This window comes from Saccopteryx bilineata, chromosome 5 (assembly GCF_036850765.1).
Source record: "Saccopteryx bilineata isolate mSacBil1 chromosome 5, mSacBil1_pri_phased_curated, whole genome shotgun sequence".
Lineage (NCBI taxonomy): Eukaryota > Metazoa > Chordata > Mammalia > Chiroptera > Emballonuridae > Saccopteryx > Saccopteryx bilineata.
Window position 1 is genome coordinate 98,865,829 of NC_089494.1, and position 19,498 is coordinate 98,885,326.

At 36.0% G+C, this 19,498-nt stretch overlaps 1 protein-coding gene across 1 annotated transcript in view; it reads left to right on the forward strand.

Annotated features, from left to right (window-relative positions):
- Positions 1-19,498, forward strand: part of LRP1B (LDL receptor related protein 1B) — a 2,131,860-nt gene that overhangs the window by 1,393,681 nt on the left and 718,681 nt on the right. Inside the window, exon 24 of the mRNA XM_066281034.1 lies at positions 17,482-17,679. Coding sequence (XP_066137131.1) covers positions 17,482-17,679 — 198 coding nt within the window. The remainder of the gene's footprint in view (positions 1-17,481; positions 17,680-19,498) is intronic.

A 19,498-nucleotide genomic window follows, 5' to 3' on the forward strand; every position in this document is an offset into this window, starting at 1 on the left:
AACAAATGATCCTTTCAATAGATATAGTTTTGTCATTTGATAAAATACAACATCATTTTATGTTTAATTTTTTTTTTAAAGAGACAGAGAGTGAGTCAGACAGAGGGATAGACAGGGACAGACAGACATGAATGAAGAGAGATGAGAAGCATCAATCATTAGTATTTCATTGTGCGTTGCAACACCTTAGTTGTTCATTGATTGCTTTCTCATATGTGCCTTGACCATGGGCCTTCAGCAGACTGAGTAACCCCTTGCTGGAGCCAGTGACCTTGGGTTCAAGCTGGTGGGCTTTTGCTCAAACCAGATGAGCCCTTGCTCAAGCTGGTGACCATGGGGTCTCGAACCTGGGTCCTCTGCATCCCAGTCTGACACTCTATCCACTGCGCCACCACCTGGTCAGGCCATCATTTTATGTTTAAAACACTAAACAAAATGGGGTAGAGGGAAAATATTTCAACATAATAAAGGCCATTTATGACAAACCATCAGCTAACATTATATTAAATGGCAAAAAACTGAAAACATTTCCTCTAAAATCAGGAACAAGACAAGACTACCCACTCTCTCTACTCTTATACAATATAATGCTTGAAGTTCTAGCCAGAGTAATCTGACAAGAGAAAAAAATAAAAGGTACTCATATTGGGAAAGAAAAAGTAAAGTTTTACTTTTTGCAGATGATATAATCCTGTACATCATAACCCCCAAAGACTCCACAGAAAGACTATTAGAAACATTAAACTGGCCCTGGCCAGTTGGCTCAGTGGTGGAGCATCGGCCTGGCGTGCAGGAGTCCCGGGTTTGATTCCCAGCTTTGGCACACAGGAGAAGTGCACATCTGCTTCTCCACCCCTCCCCCTCTCCTTCCTCTCTGTCTCTCTCTTCCCCTCCCACAGCCAAGGCCCCACTGGAGCAGGGCTGGCCCAGGCTCTGAGGATGGCTCTATGGCCTCTGCCTCAGGCGCTGGAATGCCTCTGGTTGCAACAGAGTGATGCCCCAGATGGGCAGAGCATTGCCCCCTGGTGGGTATGCCAGGTAGATCCCAGTCGGGCACATGCAGGAGTCTGTCTGCCTGCCTCCCTGTTTCCAGCTTCAGAAAAATACAAAAAAAAAAAAAAGAAACATTAAACAGTACGTTTGCAGGATACAAAATTTATATACAGAAGTCTATTGCCTTCTTATATGCCAACAATGAAACATCAGAAATCGAACTCAAAAAAAAAAAATCACTTTTATGATTGCAACAACAACAAAATACCTAGGAATAAACATAACAAAGAATGTAAAGGACCTTTATAATGAAAACTACAAACAATTGTTAAGAAAAATCGAAAAAGATACAATGAAATGGAAAAATATTCCCTGTTGTTGGATTGGAATAATAAATATAGTTGAAATGACCATAGTACCCAAAGTGCTATACAAATTTAATGCAATTCCCATCAAAATTCCAATTTAATTTTTATAGAAATGGAACAAAAAATCATTAGGTTTATATGGAACTATTAAAAACCCTGAATAGTCAAAGTAATCCTAAGGAAAAAGAATGAAGCTGGGGGAGGGGGGCATTACAATACCTGACTTCAAATTATATTATAGAGCCATGATAATCAAAACAGCATGGTATTGGAAGAAAAATAGACAGACCAATGGAACAGAATGAGAGCCCAGAAATAAAACCACGTATGTATGGTCAAATCATCTTTGATAAAGGAGCCAAAAACATAAAAAGGATAAAAGAAAGCCTCTTCAATAAATGGCGCTAGGAAAACTGGAGAACCACATGCAAAAGAATGAAACTCAATGACAGTTTGTCCCCTTGTACCAAAATTAATTCAAAATGGATCAAAGAGCTAAATATAAGATCTGAAACAATAAATTATATAGAAGAAAACATAGGTACTAAACTCATGGATCTTGGTTGAAAAGAGCTCTTTATGAATTTGACTCCAAAGGCAACGGAAGTGAAGGCAAAGATAAATGAATGGAACTACAGCAGACTAAGAAGCTTTTGCACAGCAAGAAAAACTGACAGCAAAACAGACAGCCAACTAAATGGGAGATGGTATTTTTAAACAACAGCACAGATAAGGGCCTAATATGCAAAATATGCCAAGAACTCATAAAACTCAACAACAAACATGCAAACAATCTGATACAAAAAAATGGGAAGAGGACATGAACAGACACTTTCCCGGGAAGAAATACAAATGGCCAATAGATATATGAAAAGATGCTTATCTTCACTAGCTATTAGAGAAATGCAAATCAAAACTACAATCTCCTCATGCCTGCTAGATTAGCTATTATTAACAAGACAGGTAATAGCAAATGTTTGAGAGGCTGTGGAGAAAAAGGAACCCTCATCCACTGTTGGTGGGAATGTAAAGTAGTACAACCATTATGAAAGAAAGTATAGTGGTTCCTCAAAAAATTAAGACTAGAACTACCATATGACCCAGCAATCCCTCTACTAGGTATATACCCTCAAAACTCAAAAACATTGGTACGTAAAGACACATGCAACCCCATGTTTATCGCAATATTGTTCACAGTGGCCAAGAGATAGAAACAATGAAAAGTCCTTCAATAGAAGACTGGATAAAGATGGCATACATATACTATGGAATACTACTCAGGCATAAGAAATGATGACATAGGATCATTTACAACCACATGGATGGACCTTGATTATAATGAGTGAAATAAGTAAATAAATTTAAAAAAATTAAGAACTGTATGATTCCATACATAGGTGGGACACAAAATTGAGAATCATGGACATGGATAAGAGTACAGTGGTTACCAGAGGGTAGTGGTGGGAGGTGAGGGAGGGCTTGGGGGAAGTGGACGGGCATAGAGAAAACCAAAGAGAAGGTGACAGAGGGCAATAAGACTTTGGGTGAGGGGTATACAACATAATCAAATGTCAAAATGACCTGGAGATGTTTTCTCTGAATCTGTGTACTCTAATTGATCAATGTCACCTCGTTAAAATTAATTGTCTAAGCGAAATTTCAATTTAAATAAAAGAAAAGATATCAGTGCCTGACCAGGCAGTGGCTCAGTGTATAGAGCTTTGGACTAGGATGCAGAAGACCCTGATTCAAGATCCTGGGGTTACCAGCTTGAGGGTGGGCTCATGTGGTTTGAGCAAGGCTCACCAGCATGAGCCCAATGACCCTGGCTTGAGCAAGGGGTCACTTGGTCTGCTGTAGCCCTCCAGTTATGACACATATGAGAAAGCAATCAATGACCAACTAAGGTGCTGCAACGAAGAATTGATTCTTCTCATCTCTCTTTGTTCCTGTCTGTCCCTCTCTGTGACTCTCTCTGTCTCTATAACAAAATAAATAAATAAATAAATTAATTAATTAATTAATTAAAAATAGAATGAAAAAGAAAGAAAGATATCAGTGAGAATTAAAAAAAAGTGTCAGTTATATGGTCAAGAATAAAATTTGAAAAAATATATATAATAAGAAGCAGTTGGCTACCTAGAGTAATAATGGCAGATAAAGTGAGATTAGAGAATGAAGCTGTAGGATGGTTGTAATCTGGACATTTAGTAAACTGACCTTTTAACATAGTCTCCCTCCATGATTTTAAAGTATCTCTCTATCATTTATAGAAAGAAACTCAAATTCTTCAGCCTGATTTTTAAGACCTTTTATATTTTTGCTCATTTTTTCTCTCTAATCTATTGTTTAACTATCTTCCATAATAGGTTTCCACTCCAGGCACATTATTACTGTTTTCATCATTAGTTTTGACTGTAATCTAGTGAGCAAAAATGTATAAACTATCTTCACAGATATCACTTTATTTTATCATCTCCATGTACACTGCTCATTGTCATCTGTGATTTTTCAGGAAGACAATATCTTCCACATTCCCTCTGGATATCTGAATTCTATACTCTACTCAAAACTCCCCCCCATAAACCATTTTTTAAAGTTATTATGCTATTGTTAATACTTATCATCTATCAAGCTATGAACATCACTCCTGTAGGAACAATTACAGGTCATTGCATAAAGCAAGTTTGACCTCTTCCAGTGTATACCCAAACAACAGTAAATGGAAAGCCTTCTACCACCAGCTTCATCCAAGCTGTCAACCCGCCTAAATGTGATAAGAAATAGACAAGACTATACTGTAGGATAAATCTCTCTGTAAGTTCTCAAAAGCATCTAAAATGCAATGGATAATTTTTTACTTATTTTTTTATTTATATATTTATTTTGGTACTTTTCTGAAGTGAGAAGTGAGGAGAGAGACAGACTTCCGCATGTGCCCAACTGGGATCCATGTGGCAAGCCCCCTAAGGGTCAATGCTCTGCCCATCTGGGGTATTGCTCCATTGCAACCAGAGCCATTCTAGTACCTATGGCAGAGGCCATGCTGCCATCCTCAGTGCCCAGGCCAACTTTGCTCCAGTGGAGCCTCTGGCTGTGGGAGTGGAAAAGAAAGATAGAGAGGGAGAAGGGGAAGGGAGGGGAAGCAGATGGGCACTTCTCCTGTGTGCCCTGGCCTGGAATCAAACCTGGGACATCCACATGCTAGGCAATGCTCTAACACTGAGTCAACAATGGGTAATTTATTTATGACTTATAAGAATCCAATTGGGCCGCTGGCTAGTTGCTCAGTGGATAGAATATCAGCCCAGCTTATGGACATCCCGGGTTTTATTCCTGGTCAGAACACACAGGAGAATCAGTCATCTGCTCCTCCCTCCATTCTCTCTCCTTTCTTTCCCTCTTCCTTTCCCATAGCCAATCACTCAATTAGTTCAGGCATGGTACCGAAATAACTCCATTAGAGCACATCAGCCTTAGGTATTAAATATAGCTCAGTACTCAAGCATTGGTCCCAGATGGGGTTACTGGGCTGATCCGAGTTGGGGAACATGTGAGAGTCTGTCTAATTTTCTCCCTTCCTCTCAGTAAAAAATAAACCAACTGGATATTATTACTGTGATTTTATACCTATAGAAACTGAGACTCAAAAAATTACTTCATTTACTCAGGACCTTGTGACAAAGAGATGTTAGGGCTTATATCTTTCTTTTTTTTTTTTTGTATTTTTCTGAAGCTGGAAATGGGGAGGCTGTCAGACTCCTGCATGTGCCCGACCGGGGTCCACCCAGCACGCCCATCAGGGGGTGATGCTCTGCCCATCCAGGGCGTCGCTCTGTTGCAACCAGAGCCACTCTAGCGCCTGAGGCAGAGGCCACAGAGTCATCCTCAGCGCCCGGGCCATCTTTGCTCCAATGGAGCCTTGGCTGCAGGAGGGGAAGAGAGAGACAGAGAGGAAGGAGAGGGGAAGGGGTGGAAAAGCAGATGGGCACTTCTCCTGTGTGCCCTGGCCGGGAATCGAACCCGGGACTTCTGCACGCCAGACCAACGCTCTACCACTGAGCCAACCGGCCAGGGCCAGGGCTGATTTCTTGAATGTCATTTCTCCTGATGCCAAAGCAAATGCTTTTATAAACTACTGCAAACATCCTAGTCATCTCTTTGTGCTGAGTACACTTGATATATTTGAGTAGTTCATGTTCTATAATTATTTCTATTACCACTTAAACATTTTCAAAAGCTTAAAGTGAATCAATTAGTTTATACCTCTTTTGAAAAATATAAAACTTTTGCAGCAAATGCTTGTTGAAGGCAAAAGCATTCTGTATTACTTTAAAAGGTAACGTTTTCTCTGTTTTTATGATCAGTGTTATGAGTACAACTAATCTGTTGCTTTTGATCACCACCACATGGCAGGTACTCACCTGTTCTTATTTATCCATTCTACCATATGAGTATACTCAACTAGCTCCAACTATCTACACAAACATACACATAGATATACATTTACCTATATTCTTATAAATAAGCATGTGAAATTCTTTGGTCCCCAAATTACTGACTCATAAGATATACTTATACTTACTACAAGTAAGTTGAACCAGTTACACTTCTGAGTAGTTGAACAGTCTATATCCGCATCAACTGTTCACTTCCAGCATTCCCACATCCTTGCCAGCTCTCAAAATCATCCAATATTCTAAGTGTTTTCTCAGGTATAAAGGAGTAAAATCATGTTTTATTGCTTTAGTCTGCATATTTCTTATTATTTATAAATTAGAGCATCTCTCTGCTTATTAGCCTTTAACATCTCTTCATTTCCATTGGCCACTTTCCTGTTAATATAACAGCCTTGTCTTATTGATTTGTGAGAATTTATTTTATGTTCTAAACTTTAGAGATTTCAAATAGCTTCTCTATTTATTAATTTAATTTTAGTCATATTGATCTTTATTATGCAATTTCTCTTTATCTTTCTGCTTCTCTCACTCACTTCTTCCCTGCTTCATTACTTTTCTTCCTTTTCTGTTCCCCATAATTATTTTTAGCTTCTTCATATTTATTGTATTCTGGGCTAATCATTTATTGATTTTTATAAGTAATCATACACTCATTTGTGCCATCCCAAATGTTTGTTAAATGCAATCTGGTGAAAGGCAATGGGCTGTGCCCTAGAAAGGTAAAGGTTTTTTTTTATTCTGTCTTTTACTCCAATGAACTCTCTCTCTCTCTCTCTTTCTCTCTCTCTCTCTTTCTCCCACACACACACACACACATGCACACGCACACACACACGCACACTCACACACAACAGATACCCTAATGCAGATTCTTACCACTTATAAATAGAAAGAATATATAACTTTTAGAAAATCAGTAATATAAAACAGAAAGAAAATATTCAGAAGCTTACAGGCAAATAATTAATAGGAGAGATGCAAACAAATACGATGTCCAAAAAACTTAAAAAATGATGCAGCTGGTGACAAAATTTTATAAATCCATTGCTTTGAATAATAGCTGAAAGTCAACATTGCCCTTCATTCTATATATCCTATCCTCTGCCTTTCTGTATCTCACACTTCAGTAATACTTGACTATTATTTATTTCCAATATAGCTATAGCTGAAAGAATGGAGAAAAAAAGAAGTAGTAATGTTTATTGAGCCAGAGAAATACTAGATCATTTACCCTTCATAAATTTCTACTGTATAAAAGAAATATATCTGGTGATGGGGAAAGAGAAATTTTAAAAAATCTTAAATACAAACAGAAAAACAGAAAAAGATAATAAAAAATGAAATATCATGAGAGATAACACTGTAACTATAATATCACTTTTTGTTTGATGATGTATATTTGTTTCATATATTTGATTGATGATAAAGAATCAGGAGCTAGTCATACAGAATTGCTATGAGTTCTAGAGTTACACTAACAATTTATTCTGAGAGCACAAGAAAAAGACTCTTGTTTTATTTTCTAAACAAGTCATCCACTGTTTTTATATTCTATCTTGTAAAACTTATAATGTGAGTCTGCAATGAAACTTAAAGAAAATTAAAAAAAATAGAATTATATAGAGAACACTACAGTCTTTTTAGTGTTTTTCAAAGCTACCTCTGACATACTACATTTATGAACATGAAATTTGTCACCATAAAAGTTATTAATTGTAACCTTTTTTTCTACATATGTCATCTCATAATATGCTAAAGCAGAAAATGATTAAGCTACTTCTAAATTAAAAGTACTGTACTGATTTGAGCTGTTGAATTCAGTCATTTTGAGACGGAACTAGTATGTCAGAAATATTGGTAGACTATAAAAATAAATGACTACTTCATATTTGTTGATATTCATTTTAACTTGAGTTTGCCTCTAAAGAACATAATATACCTACATCAAAACTGGGACACAACAGAATTTTTTTTTTAAGTGAGAGAAGAAGAGATAGTGAGACAGACTCCCACATATACCCTAACAGGTATCCAACCAGCAACCACTGTCTGGGGCCGATGATGCTCCAAACATTTTAGCTCCTGGGGCTGACACTGATACCAATGAGTTATGCTCAGTCCCCAGGGCCAATGCTCGAACCAATTGAGCCACTGGCTGCTAGAGGGGTAGAGTGATGGAAGGGGGAGAGGGAGGGAGAGAGAAGCTCATGGTAGCTTCTCTTGTGTGCCCTGACTGGGAATCAAACCTGGGACATCCACATGCTGGGCTGATTCTCTATCAGCTGAGCCACCAGCCAGGACCCACAACAGAAATTTCATTGTGTTTTATCTCCAAATATTTTATACAGAGGTGTTTTTCTTTAAAAATTTGAAATTTAGTCTCATCATTTCCCACCAGTTTATGAAATTACATACTGTACTGAATTATTCATTATATCTTTTTATTCTCTTAATAAAGAAATAATAATTTGATACCAACAAATCTTAAAAGTAGAGAGACACTGGAGAAGTTAACAAGACTCAGAGTTCAAATATGATTTTGAATATTTACCCCTTTATTTTTTTATTTTACTTAACTGATTTATTGTAGTAACATTTATCAAACAACCATATTCTCAACACAAAATGACAAATTCAATAACTTGAACAACTTAGAGCAGTTTTAGTGTAATGCTCAATGTAATGGTCATTGTTTAGGAAAAAAAGAAGATATGTTTTTAACTACTTTTTATTTTCTTATGAAATCTTTCAAAAATATTTGAAACCAGTAAGAATAACACATTCTCAACCAATGTTTGTAAAATATTGAAATTTTGTTTTTCATGATTCAATTCATTTTTTAAAAGTAATGGAGCAGATAACTTTAAAGCCCTCTCCCTTTGTGTATCCATTTCTCCATCCTCAAAATCAGTGGTCCCCAACCCCCGGGTTGTGGACTGTTACCGGTCCATGGGCCATTTGGTACCAGTCCACAGAGAAAAAATAAATAACTTACATTATTTCCGTTTTATTTATATTTAAGTCTGCACGGTGTTTTATTTTTAAAAAATGACCAGATTCCCTCTGTTACATCCGTCTAAGACTCACTCTTGACACTTGTCTTGGTCACATGATACATTTATCCATCTCACCCTAAAGGCCGGTCCGTGGAAATATTTTCTGACATTAAACTGATCCATGGCCCAAAAAAGGTTGGGGACCACTGCTCAAAATAACTATTTTTGTGATATTTGTATATCTGTGTTATCATAATGTTCTTAAACAACAAGGAATATGTTTGTGTTTTAAAAAAATTGAAGCCAGCCATGGGTTATTGACTCAGTGTTAAGTGTTGGACTAGCATGTGATGTCACAGGTTCAATTCCCAGTCACAGCATACAGGAGAAGTAACAATGTGATCTCTACTACTCCCACTCCCTCTTTTCTCTCTTTCTTCCCCTCCTGCAACCATGACTCAATTGGTTTGAGTGAGTTGGCCTCAGGCACTGAGAATGGCTCCATGACTTTCACCTCAAGTGCTAAAAAATGGCATAGTTGATGAGCAATGGAGCAATGGCCCCAGATGGGCAGAGCATCTCCCCCTAGTGGTCTTTCCCAGTGAATCTTGTTGGGGCGCATGCAGGGTCTGTATCTCTGCCTCTCTTCTTCTCACTAAAATTAAAAAAAAAAATTAAAGCCAGAGGAACTGCCTTGCACATCTTGTTCCTCAAACCTTTGAGATTTTAAAACAGGGCTAAAATCACCTTTGGACTGGAGCTAAAGCCACAATGTGTGCCAAAGAGATTTTTTCAAGGGTAACATTAAAGCAGACATTATGACGACAGGAATGATGACTACTGGACTGAAAATTAAAAACAATATTTAGAATTAGCATCATTGTGTTATGTTCCCTGCACCAATAGAAATGCCTTTCTTCTACTGGCGTAATTGCTCGTTTTCTCATAAATACCTCTTGCCTTTATCTCTTAATTGAAGCACTATTGGGATTTCTGTCTGAATTAGTATTTCTCTAATAGCTGTTCTTATTGATCTCAAATAAATTCTTGCTGCCTTTCATTAAAAAATGTGTTTAAGCACAAAAATTATACATAGTTATATACATTATAGATCCAGCTGGACTTAGTACTTTTTCACTCACAAATATAACTTTGAGATTTATCTATAGTATTTTATATAACTGTTTTTTTCCTCTCAACAGCACTAAAGCAGTCGGCTATACAGAATATTATAGTTTTATCAGTCCTCTCCTGTTCATCATTGTTGAGGTTGTTTCTAGCATTTTGCTCTGTAAAACTATGTTGTAGTGAATGTTCTTATGATGTCAACATGTAGAGAAGTGCACAAGTTGAACCACACGTTCAAGTGCATGTGCATCTTCAGTTGGACATTTTTATCTCTATTATTGCCAACTATATCTTCCAAAAGTTGTACAAATATACATTGCCATCAGCAGTTTATGGGAGTTCCTGATTCTTCAAATCACTGCTGACACTAGACAGAATAAGTGAGTCAAATCCATGCTACTCCACTCATTAGCTGTGTGACTCTAAAGTGTTAATTACATAATTTCTCTGTATCTCTGTGTCTTCCTGTGCAAAATGGGGATGACACTATCACCTATTTCTGAGGGTCTGTGAGGATTACATCAATTGAATTTATAAGAGTATAAGAATAATTAATTCCACTGCAAAAGAAGCATTTCAGAAGTGTTTGCTATTATACCAATATTCAGACTCTAGATAGTTGCCCTATAGAATGGGTGTTGTTTTGCTGTTTTAATAAAATTTTCTCTCATTTTCTACATGTATCCCATTATGGACTAGTTACAGTTTATAGACTGGCATCAGTCTACAGATACACTTGAACAGCACTTTCTTAAATCACTAAGTTACATATTTTGCTTGTTTATATATTCTAGATAAACACCCATAATGTGAAGTATTTCGGAAGTATTTTCTCCCTTTTTGTAGTCTGTCCTCCCTCCCTCCTTTCCTTTCCTTTCCTTTCCTTTCCTTTCCTTTCCTTTCCTTTCCTTTCCTTTCCTTTCCTTTCCTTTCCTTTCCTTTCCTTTCCTTTCCTTTCCTTTCCTTTCCTTTCCTTTCCTTTCCTTTCCTTTCCTTTCCTTTCCTTTCCTTTCCTTTCCTTTCCTTTCCTTTCCTTTCCTTTCCTTTCCTTTCCTTTCCTTTCCTTTCCTTTCCTTTCCTTTCCTTTCCTTTCCTTTCCTTTCCTTTCCTTTCCTTTCCTTTCCTTTCCTTTCCTTTCCTTTCCTTTCCTTTCCTTTCCTTTCCTTTCCTTTCCTTTCCTTTCCTTTCCTTTCCTTTCCTTTCCTTCCCTCCCTCCCTCCCTCCCTCCCTTCCTTCCTTCCTTCCTTCCTTCCTTCCTTCCTTCCTTCCTTCCTTCCTTCCTTCCTTCCTTTTCTTCCCTTTCTTCCCTTTCTCCTCTTTCTTTCTTTCTTTCTTTCTTTCTTTCTTTCTTTCTTTCTTTCTTTCTTTTTTCTTCTTTCCTTTCTTGGTGTTGTTTTTTGAATCTCAAAAGTTTTTTTTTAAGTTAAAATTTTTGTTATTGTTGCTTGTATTTTGGTGTAACACTAAGAAATCATAGCCTAATCTAAGTTCACTTAGTATACTCATGTATTCTAATAGTTGTTTACTTTTGGCTCTTCTATGTAGGTCTGTGATACATTTTGAGTTAATTTTTGTACATGGTGTAAAGTTTCAACTTCATTCTTTTGCATATGGAAACTCAGTTCCACCAGCACTTGATAAGACAATTGCTCCATTGAACAATTATCTGGAGCTTGGGCTTTTAGGTGAGCTCCAAATCTACCTGACTCCTCTAGTAGCTTCTGGATCAATCATTTGTTTACAAGGCTACCATGAAGCTAGAGAAATGGCACGGGAAAGATAAATGTTCAGATTCCACAGTTTGCTGTTCTTATTGATATTCAGCAGTTTTTCTTGAATAAATACTCATTAGATTGTTACCAGACTTTCATTAATGGTTAATGTTCAGAAAAAGGTGGTTTTGACTATTCTATCAATGTTGTCATTGTTTTTATGGAGGAGAGGACTTTGGAAGGTCCTGCTTCACTGTTCAGAAACTACTTCTCTATCTCTTTAATATTTAATTGTTCATGCTTTTAAATTTTATAAATTAACTGCCGTAAATTTCTCTTTATTTTTGAAATTTTTTTGAGTTCCTCTAGGCCAAGAAATTGTTTAAAATTATATTTAGTTTTAAAGCATATAAGTAATTTAGCAATTTTTATTATGAATTCTTAATTTAATTTCATTGTGTTTAGAAAATGTGTTCATTATTAGATCGATTTTTTTGCTATCTCTTAAGACATACTCTGTGGCCTAGACATGGGCATTTTGTTGAGTGTTGTTTGTTTGTTTTTTAAGATTTTATTTATTCATTATAGAGCAGGGAGAGAGAAAGAGAAGGAGGGAGGAGACAGAAATACCAACTCCCATATGTGCCTTGACCAGGCAAGCCCAGGGTTTTGAACCGGCGACCTCAGTGTTTCCAGGTTGACACTTTATCCACTGTGCCACCACAGGTCAGGCTTGTTGAGTGTTTTATGTGTACTTAAAGAGAATATGTTTTTTATTTTGATGGTAAAGATTTTTAGCAGTTATGGTGGGTAGAGCTTTTTGTTAATTTTTTTGTAATTGTAATCATTTTGTTATAATTCTTATCAGTTTACGCAGGCATTTTAGTTAATATTTCACAATATGATTATAAAGTCATTGTTTTCTCCATTTAATTCTGTGAGATTTTGCTCTATACATTTTCATCCTTTATTATTAATTACCTACCATTTCTAAGATTTTTTATCACGTTTGTCTTATTACATAATGATATTTTTTATTTCTATAAAAGCTATATTACTTAAAATCTATTTTGACTAATATTAATATTGTTTTATTAATATTTCAACTTATAATATAAATACTATTTACAAATATTTTAGAGCATATATGACAAAATATTTTATTTTATTTTAGAAAGCGAGACAGTAAGACCTATATAATTTTAGTGACTTTCTTCTATTTGTATCAGAACAAAAAGTAGAATCCAGGCCTTTGGCTGTAGAATTTCTATCTCGGTTGTAACAGACAAGTCATTAATTTGTGATTCAAAAGAGTATACTTTCTTGCCTGACCAGACAGTGGCGCAGTGGATACAGTGTTGGACTGAGATGCGGAGGACCCAGGTTCAAAACCCGAGGTCGCCAGCTTGAGCACGGGCTCATCTGGTTTGAGCAAAGCTCCCCAGCTTGGACCCAAGGTCGCTTGCTCGAGCAAGGGGTTACTCAGTCTGCTGAAGGCCCGTGGTCAAGGCACATATGAGAAAGCAATCAATGAACAACTAAGGTGTTGCAACGAAAAACTGATGATTGATGCTTCTCATCTCTCTCCGTACCTGTCTATCTGTCCCTATCTATCCCTCTCTCTGTCTCTGTAAAAAAAAAAAAAGAATATACTTTCTCAAATGTGGCATAGAAGAGCAGTAAGTGAGCTCTTAAATATTGCTGTTGTAGAAATATAAGCTTTCCTGAAGAGAAAAAATATTATTTGTCATACTGAATTACCTTGCTCAGCATACATGTCCTGCTTAAACAATTGTTTATTTATTTCTCCAAGAAACTGGAAATAATAATTCCTTCTATTATAGGTTTAATTTTCATTTTTAACAATAACTAATCTTACTGGGAAGATATATGTGAATGCTAAAATATTGTACCAATGCAGGATGAAGTGCAATTTAGTTTTGTTCCCACTCCTGAAACACAGCCACTAGTTCCCGTGGCAGATGTAACAGCATTCTTTCATGAATCCTTCAAAAACTATTCTATAATTACCTTTCTACAGGTCTAGAAATAGCTCTTATTTAACTTAAACAGTAGCATAATATGTGCACTGTTTGCATCTTGCTGTATACAACTTACAAAGTATTGGGAATTATTTCAAATTAGCACATGTATATCAATTACATTAATTTACATGGCCAAATAATATTACATGGTATACCTGTGTCATAGGTTATTTATCCAGCCTCCTATTGATAAACACTTATGTTGTTTTTCAGTTTTTGCTACTACAAATAATATTTCAAAGAGTTTCCTTGTTTGTCTGGCATTTTTGTATATAAAACTTTATTGTTTGGGTTAATAATTTCTTACAAGTGGACCTAGTTGGTCAAGGGATAGATATATTTTTGATAGTATTTCCCAGTGGCTCTCCATATAGATTATAACAGTTTATACTTCTGTTATCAATATATCAGAGTGCCTTTTGTCTATACTTTAATTAATACAGTCTCTTATCAAATATTTTGTGGTTTTAAAATCCATTTTTTTATTTTATGAGAGAAATTAAACACTTTTATAACTATAAAAGTTGCTTTTTAAAAAATAAATATTTCAGTATTATTTGCTTATTATTTATTTGATGATTTTCTTCTTGTTAATTTATAGTTTATAAGTATAAAATGACTTAGTCTTTTATGATATTTTAGATATTTTACCTAGTTTGTTTTTTGCCTCTTTAACACTGTTTTTGTCCTTTAATGTTTGAAACATGTATTAAACATTATTCTTTCATTTAAATATTTTATGATTTGTGTCAAACTCATATAGGCCTTCCTCATTCTGAAGTTCTAAACATAAGTATTCCATGCTTACTCCTAACACTTTCATAATTTCCTCTACTACATCAAAGTTTTTAAGCAATATGGAAATTATTTTTTGTATTCTCAAAAAATATTCTAACAATTTCTTCTCTAGGTGCCCTAAAGCTATCATGTTTTTCAGACCTAAAGTTGGTTATGAATCAGTACCAAAGTATTTCTCTATTGAAACAATAATATATGTTAATACTATTGGAGTTAGTCACTATTATATATTTTTCTGAGAATTTTTCTGGTGAGCTACATTTTTTTTAATATAATCTTTGCGATTACTCATATTATTTTAAAGGATAGATTTGCAAATATTTTTCATCACAGAAAATTTATAAATTAATTTAGGCAGAAGCAAGATATTTGGGATATTGTTTTTTTTCTGTCTAATAATACTAAATACCTTTCCATTTGTTGTAGTCTTCATTCCTCTTATTATGTTTTCAAATTTCACATATGCTTTTTATATTTCCTAATAATTTTACTCCTGTATTTATCCTTTTTATTTTTTGTTGCTAACGTGTATTTTTTTTATTTTGTCTTTTCAGAAGCTGTTGAAGCTTAGTGGTTGTTTTGTCTAACAGTCCGTAATCCCATTCAGACTCTGCTCCTGAGTCTTTATGGGGCTAATGGGCTCTGAGGAGGCCCTGAGACCAGGCTGTCACTTCCATCCTGCTTTTCTCAAAGACTGGTTGGGATCTTGCCCCTTCGTTGTGTTACCTCCTCTGAGAATTTTTCACAAAGAGCTACAGGCATCTGCTCAGAAACTTTCTGAAGTTTGAAAGCATTCCTCAACCTTTCCTCTCATATTGTGGGGTTTAGGTAGTAGATGTCTTTCAGTGCTAGTGAAGATGGAACTTGCAAATTTTTTTTCTTTCTCTTCTCTCTTTTTCTTTCTAAATTCCTTTTTTCTTCAGGTGTGATATTCTAGGGTAAAGGCAGCAACACATTACCTTGCAATTTTAAAACTATGTATTCTCTCTTTCTTGCTCTTTTTGTAGTGTTAGTTCCTTTTTTAACTTAAATTTTTTTATTTTTAATTTATTGTGTTGACATGGTTTCAAATGTCCCACTCAATATAATGCCCTCTATACTCTGCACTGTGTCACCCCATGCATTGTATGTTCTTTAACAGGTGTTTAATATAAATTTCTCTTGCAAATAGCTACTGTACTGATAATGTAGTATTTGACTAAGAGCAAACTAAATCAAAATATGAAGGAGCTGTTCAGAGCTGAAATGTCACTAGTTTCATATATGCTAGGAAATATCTGGCTTCTTTTATCTGCATCATCATTCTAGCCTTTCCTCTTATGTAATATTTATTTTGTTTTTTCCACTAATCTTTGGAATTTAATATTTATAATAACTGCTAAACATATTGATATTATCAAGTGTTCATACTTTAATTATCAATTGCCATAATAAATCAGTATACTTTGCATTTTATAAATAAAAAATAATGAGGATCTGAGAGTTTAAATAAACTTCTAAAATTTACAGTTATTTGTTAGCAGAGCTCTGTCTTAAACCTGCATTTTCGTACTCTAAGTCTATTACTTTTTGACTACATTACAGTTACTTCTAAATTTCTATTTACTGTGATGGTTTTTAGCTCACAAAACAAATTTGCCTATATTATTTAATTAGATTCTGATAACAACAGTTTAAGTTAGATTGAAAGTAGGTTATTGTTAAATGCATTTTATAGGTAAGGACATTTAATTTCTAAAAATACAGAATTTTTCAAAGGCAAACATTTGTTTCATAGCCAGAGCAGAAAATCAAACAGAGCTCCTTATCTAAAATTAGGTATCTTTCTTTTAAATAACTATACATCTAACAAAACAGTTTTTACATTAATAATGATACATTCTTGATTTAAAATTTTATGAGTATTTTGTTCTATTGGAAGCTATTTGAAACTAGTTATTTTGTACATGTTTGGTATCTTGTATCCATAAACTATTGTCATAATAATGTTATGCAATAAACACCCGATACTGTGCAATAAATAACCACAATACCTAAGTGATCACAATACATGTAACTTTTGCTCACATGTTTTCAGGCTTTCTGAGCAATTCCTGTGGTCTTGGCTGGACTTGCTTGTACTGTGAAGTTAGCTGCAAATCTACTTAACAGCTCTGATGATCACAGCAGGGCTTTTTCCCATGTTAGCTATCTCTTGAGATATATTCAATTTCTCTTCACATTTATTCATTCAGAAAGCATTTAGTTAATGTACTGTCCTGGGAAGAGTTTACTAAATTAGATTCATGTCCATTGTGGAGGTGAGGAGCATGGCAGCAACTCTCCTACACCAACGGTAGCCAGGCCATGTTTACACCCTTCGGAATCTAAGACGTGGCACCTATTATATCTTCCCCTGGTGCTAGGACTTAAGGAGATCATAATGAGCAAGACAGACAAGATCTCAACTGGTGATTCTTAGACTGTGGGGAAGGCTGCATCTTCATTTTTTGGAAACCATTACCTAACTTTACACCCATCAACCCTTTTCATAGAAATCCTCTTCTGGTTGGAGCTCTCTCTCCTATGCCTATGTAAGCATGTGATGAGCTACGAGTCACAGAACTAGTTTTAGCCAACTGTTAGCAATTTCGGTGATATTTCTGAGCTTTGGATTGTCAGCTGAAACTCCATGAAAACAGAAAATCTTTCATTTTGTTTTTAAATTACCCTAATTCTTGTAGTCTTTAATTAGAATCAGGTGGGTAATAATTCAAGGAAGAAAAAGATGTTTATACCTTGTTTTAATAAACAAATGTAAACCTAAATTTTCAAGTATTTTTTCTAAATTTTGGATAAAAAGATATTGCTTCTTTACCTACAGATAGTTATATAATAAATTGTACTTTTAAATGAATGGATTTTGACCTCAAACATTTTATTCCACTTACCAAAGTATATAAATGTTTTTATAAGTGTATTAAAAATAAATTTAATTTCAGATCCTTTTGAAGCATTCATCATTTTTTCCATTCGCCATGAAATCAGAAGGATTGATCTACATAAAAGAGACTATAGTCTACTTGTGCCTGGATTGCGAAACACAATAGCTCTTGATTTTCACTTCAATCAAGGTTTACTTTATTGGACAGATGTTGTAGAAGACAGAATATACCGAGGCAAGCTTTCTGAAAATGGAGGTATGTGTGTTACAATTTTGTGTTAATGTTTCAGTTAGTTTTTAACTGAAAATTCAAGAAATATGTGTGGTAATGGAAGGAGTGTTGATTACTGTTTGTCTTTTGGTTATTTCTTTCTTTCTTCATATATGTAAAACCAAGGATATCACATATATGTGTGAAGATATGTTCAAAGAGTGAGGGCCTGTGCTATTCACTCCATTATTAAATTATAGACTTTTCCATTGGCATGTGGCAAAGATATTTATTTATAAGAAAATGATTTCTACATACTAACAGTTATATTTGTGAGTTAAAATAAGTTGTGTTTAATTTTGTTATAATCTTTCAACTTATCTCAAAGAAATGAGAACAAAATTTTTACAAAGACCACTAATATTAGCTAAATATTTTTGCCATATGTTGACTTTTCTGTCTAATCTAGGTTTTTCTTAAGTAGCAAGGCTTAGAGAATAATATTTGTAACATATCTCTTGAAAATGTTACCTATGTGTAGCATTTCAAGAACTACATAGTTCTATCAAATTCTAAATTTCTCCTTAAATCACCTTTGCAATTTTGAAAAAATGGTAATATTTAAGCATACAATATGGTTATGATAGATGAATTTCTGTCCTGTGTCATACTGCAAGATGCTGATTTCAAATGATAGATTTAGATCCATGGGATTAGATGGTTAACTGTTTAAAATACCCACTTAAACAATCTGACTATAATCACTGGTAATGCCATACCTATTAAGAGTTATCCTATGAGACATAGGTGTCTTTTTCTTTAAAACAAGAGAGACGGAGAGAGACACACAGAGAGGGCAGATAGAGAAAGACAGACAGACAGAGAGACAGACAGGAAGGTAGAAAGATGAGAAGCATCAATTCTTCATTGAAGCATCTTAGTTGTTCATTGATTGCTTTATCGTATGTGCCTTGACTGGAGTGGGGCTCCTGCCTAGCCAGTGACCCCTTGCTCAAGCCAGCAACCTTAGGCTCAAGTCAGCAAACTTTGGGCTCAAGCTGGCAACCACAGGGTTTAGAACCTGGGTGCTCTGTGTCCCAGGCCAGTGCTCTACCCACTGGGCCACTGCTTGGTCAGGCGAGATGCAGGTGTATTTAAAATACTCTATTTAAATTGTTAAAGAAGCTAAGGAAGGGATAAATAAGAATAATGGTGGACATTATCAAATCATTTATTTTTATTTAAACTGCACTAATGCCTTCTTCCCTTATTTGTGAAGGTGTTATATCTCGCAAATCCCATAACCTGGATGGAGGCGGAGGGAGGGTAATGGGGCTCCTGGGGATGGAGGGAGAGGGAGTGTCATGGGGCTCCTGGGGATGGAGGGAGAGGGAGTATCATGGGGCTCCTGGGGATGGAGGGAGAGGGAGTGTCATGGGGTTCCTGGGGGTGGAGGGAGAGGGAGTGTCTTCAGGCTCCTAGGGGTGGAGGGAGAGGGAGTGTCTTGGGGTTCCTGGGGATGGAGGGAGAGGGAGTGTCATGGGGCTCCTGGGGATGGAGGGAGAGGGAGTGTCTTGGGGCTCCTGGGGATGGAGGGAGAGGGAGTATCTTCAGGCTCCTGGGGATGGAGGGAGAGGGAGTGTCTTGGGGCTCCTGGGGATGGAGGGAGAGGGAGTGTCATGGGGCTCCTGGGGATGGAGGGAGAGGGAGTGTCTTGGGGCTCCTGGGGATGGAGGGAGAGGGAGTGTCTTGGGGCTCCTGGGGATGGAGGGAGAGGGAGTGTCATGGGGCTCCTGGGGATGTAGGGAGAGGGGGTGTCATGGGGCTCCTGGGGATGAAGGGAGAGGGAGTGTCATGTGGCTCC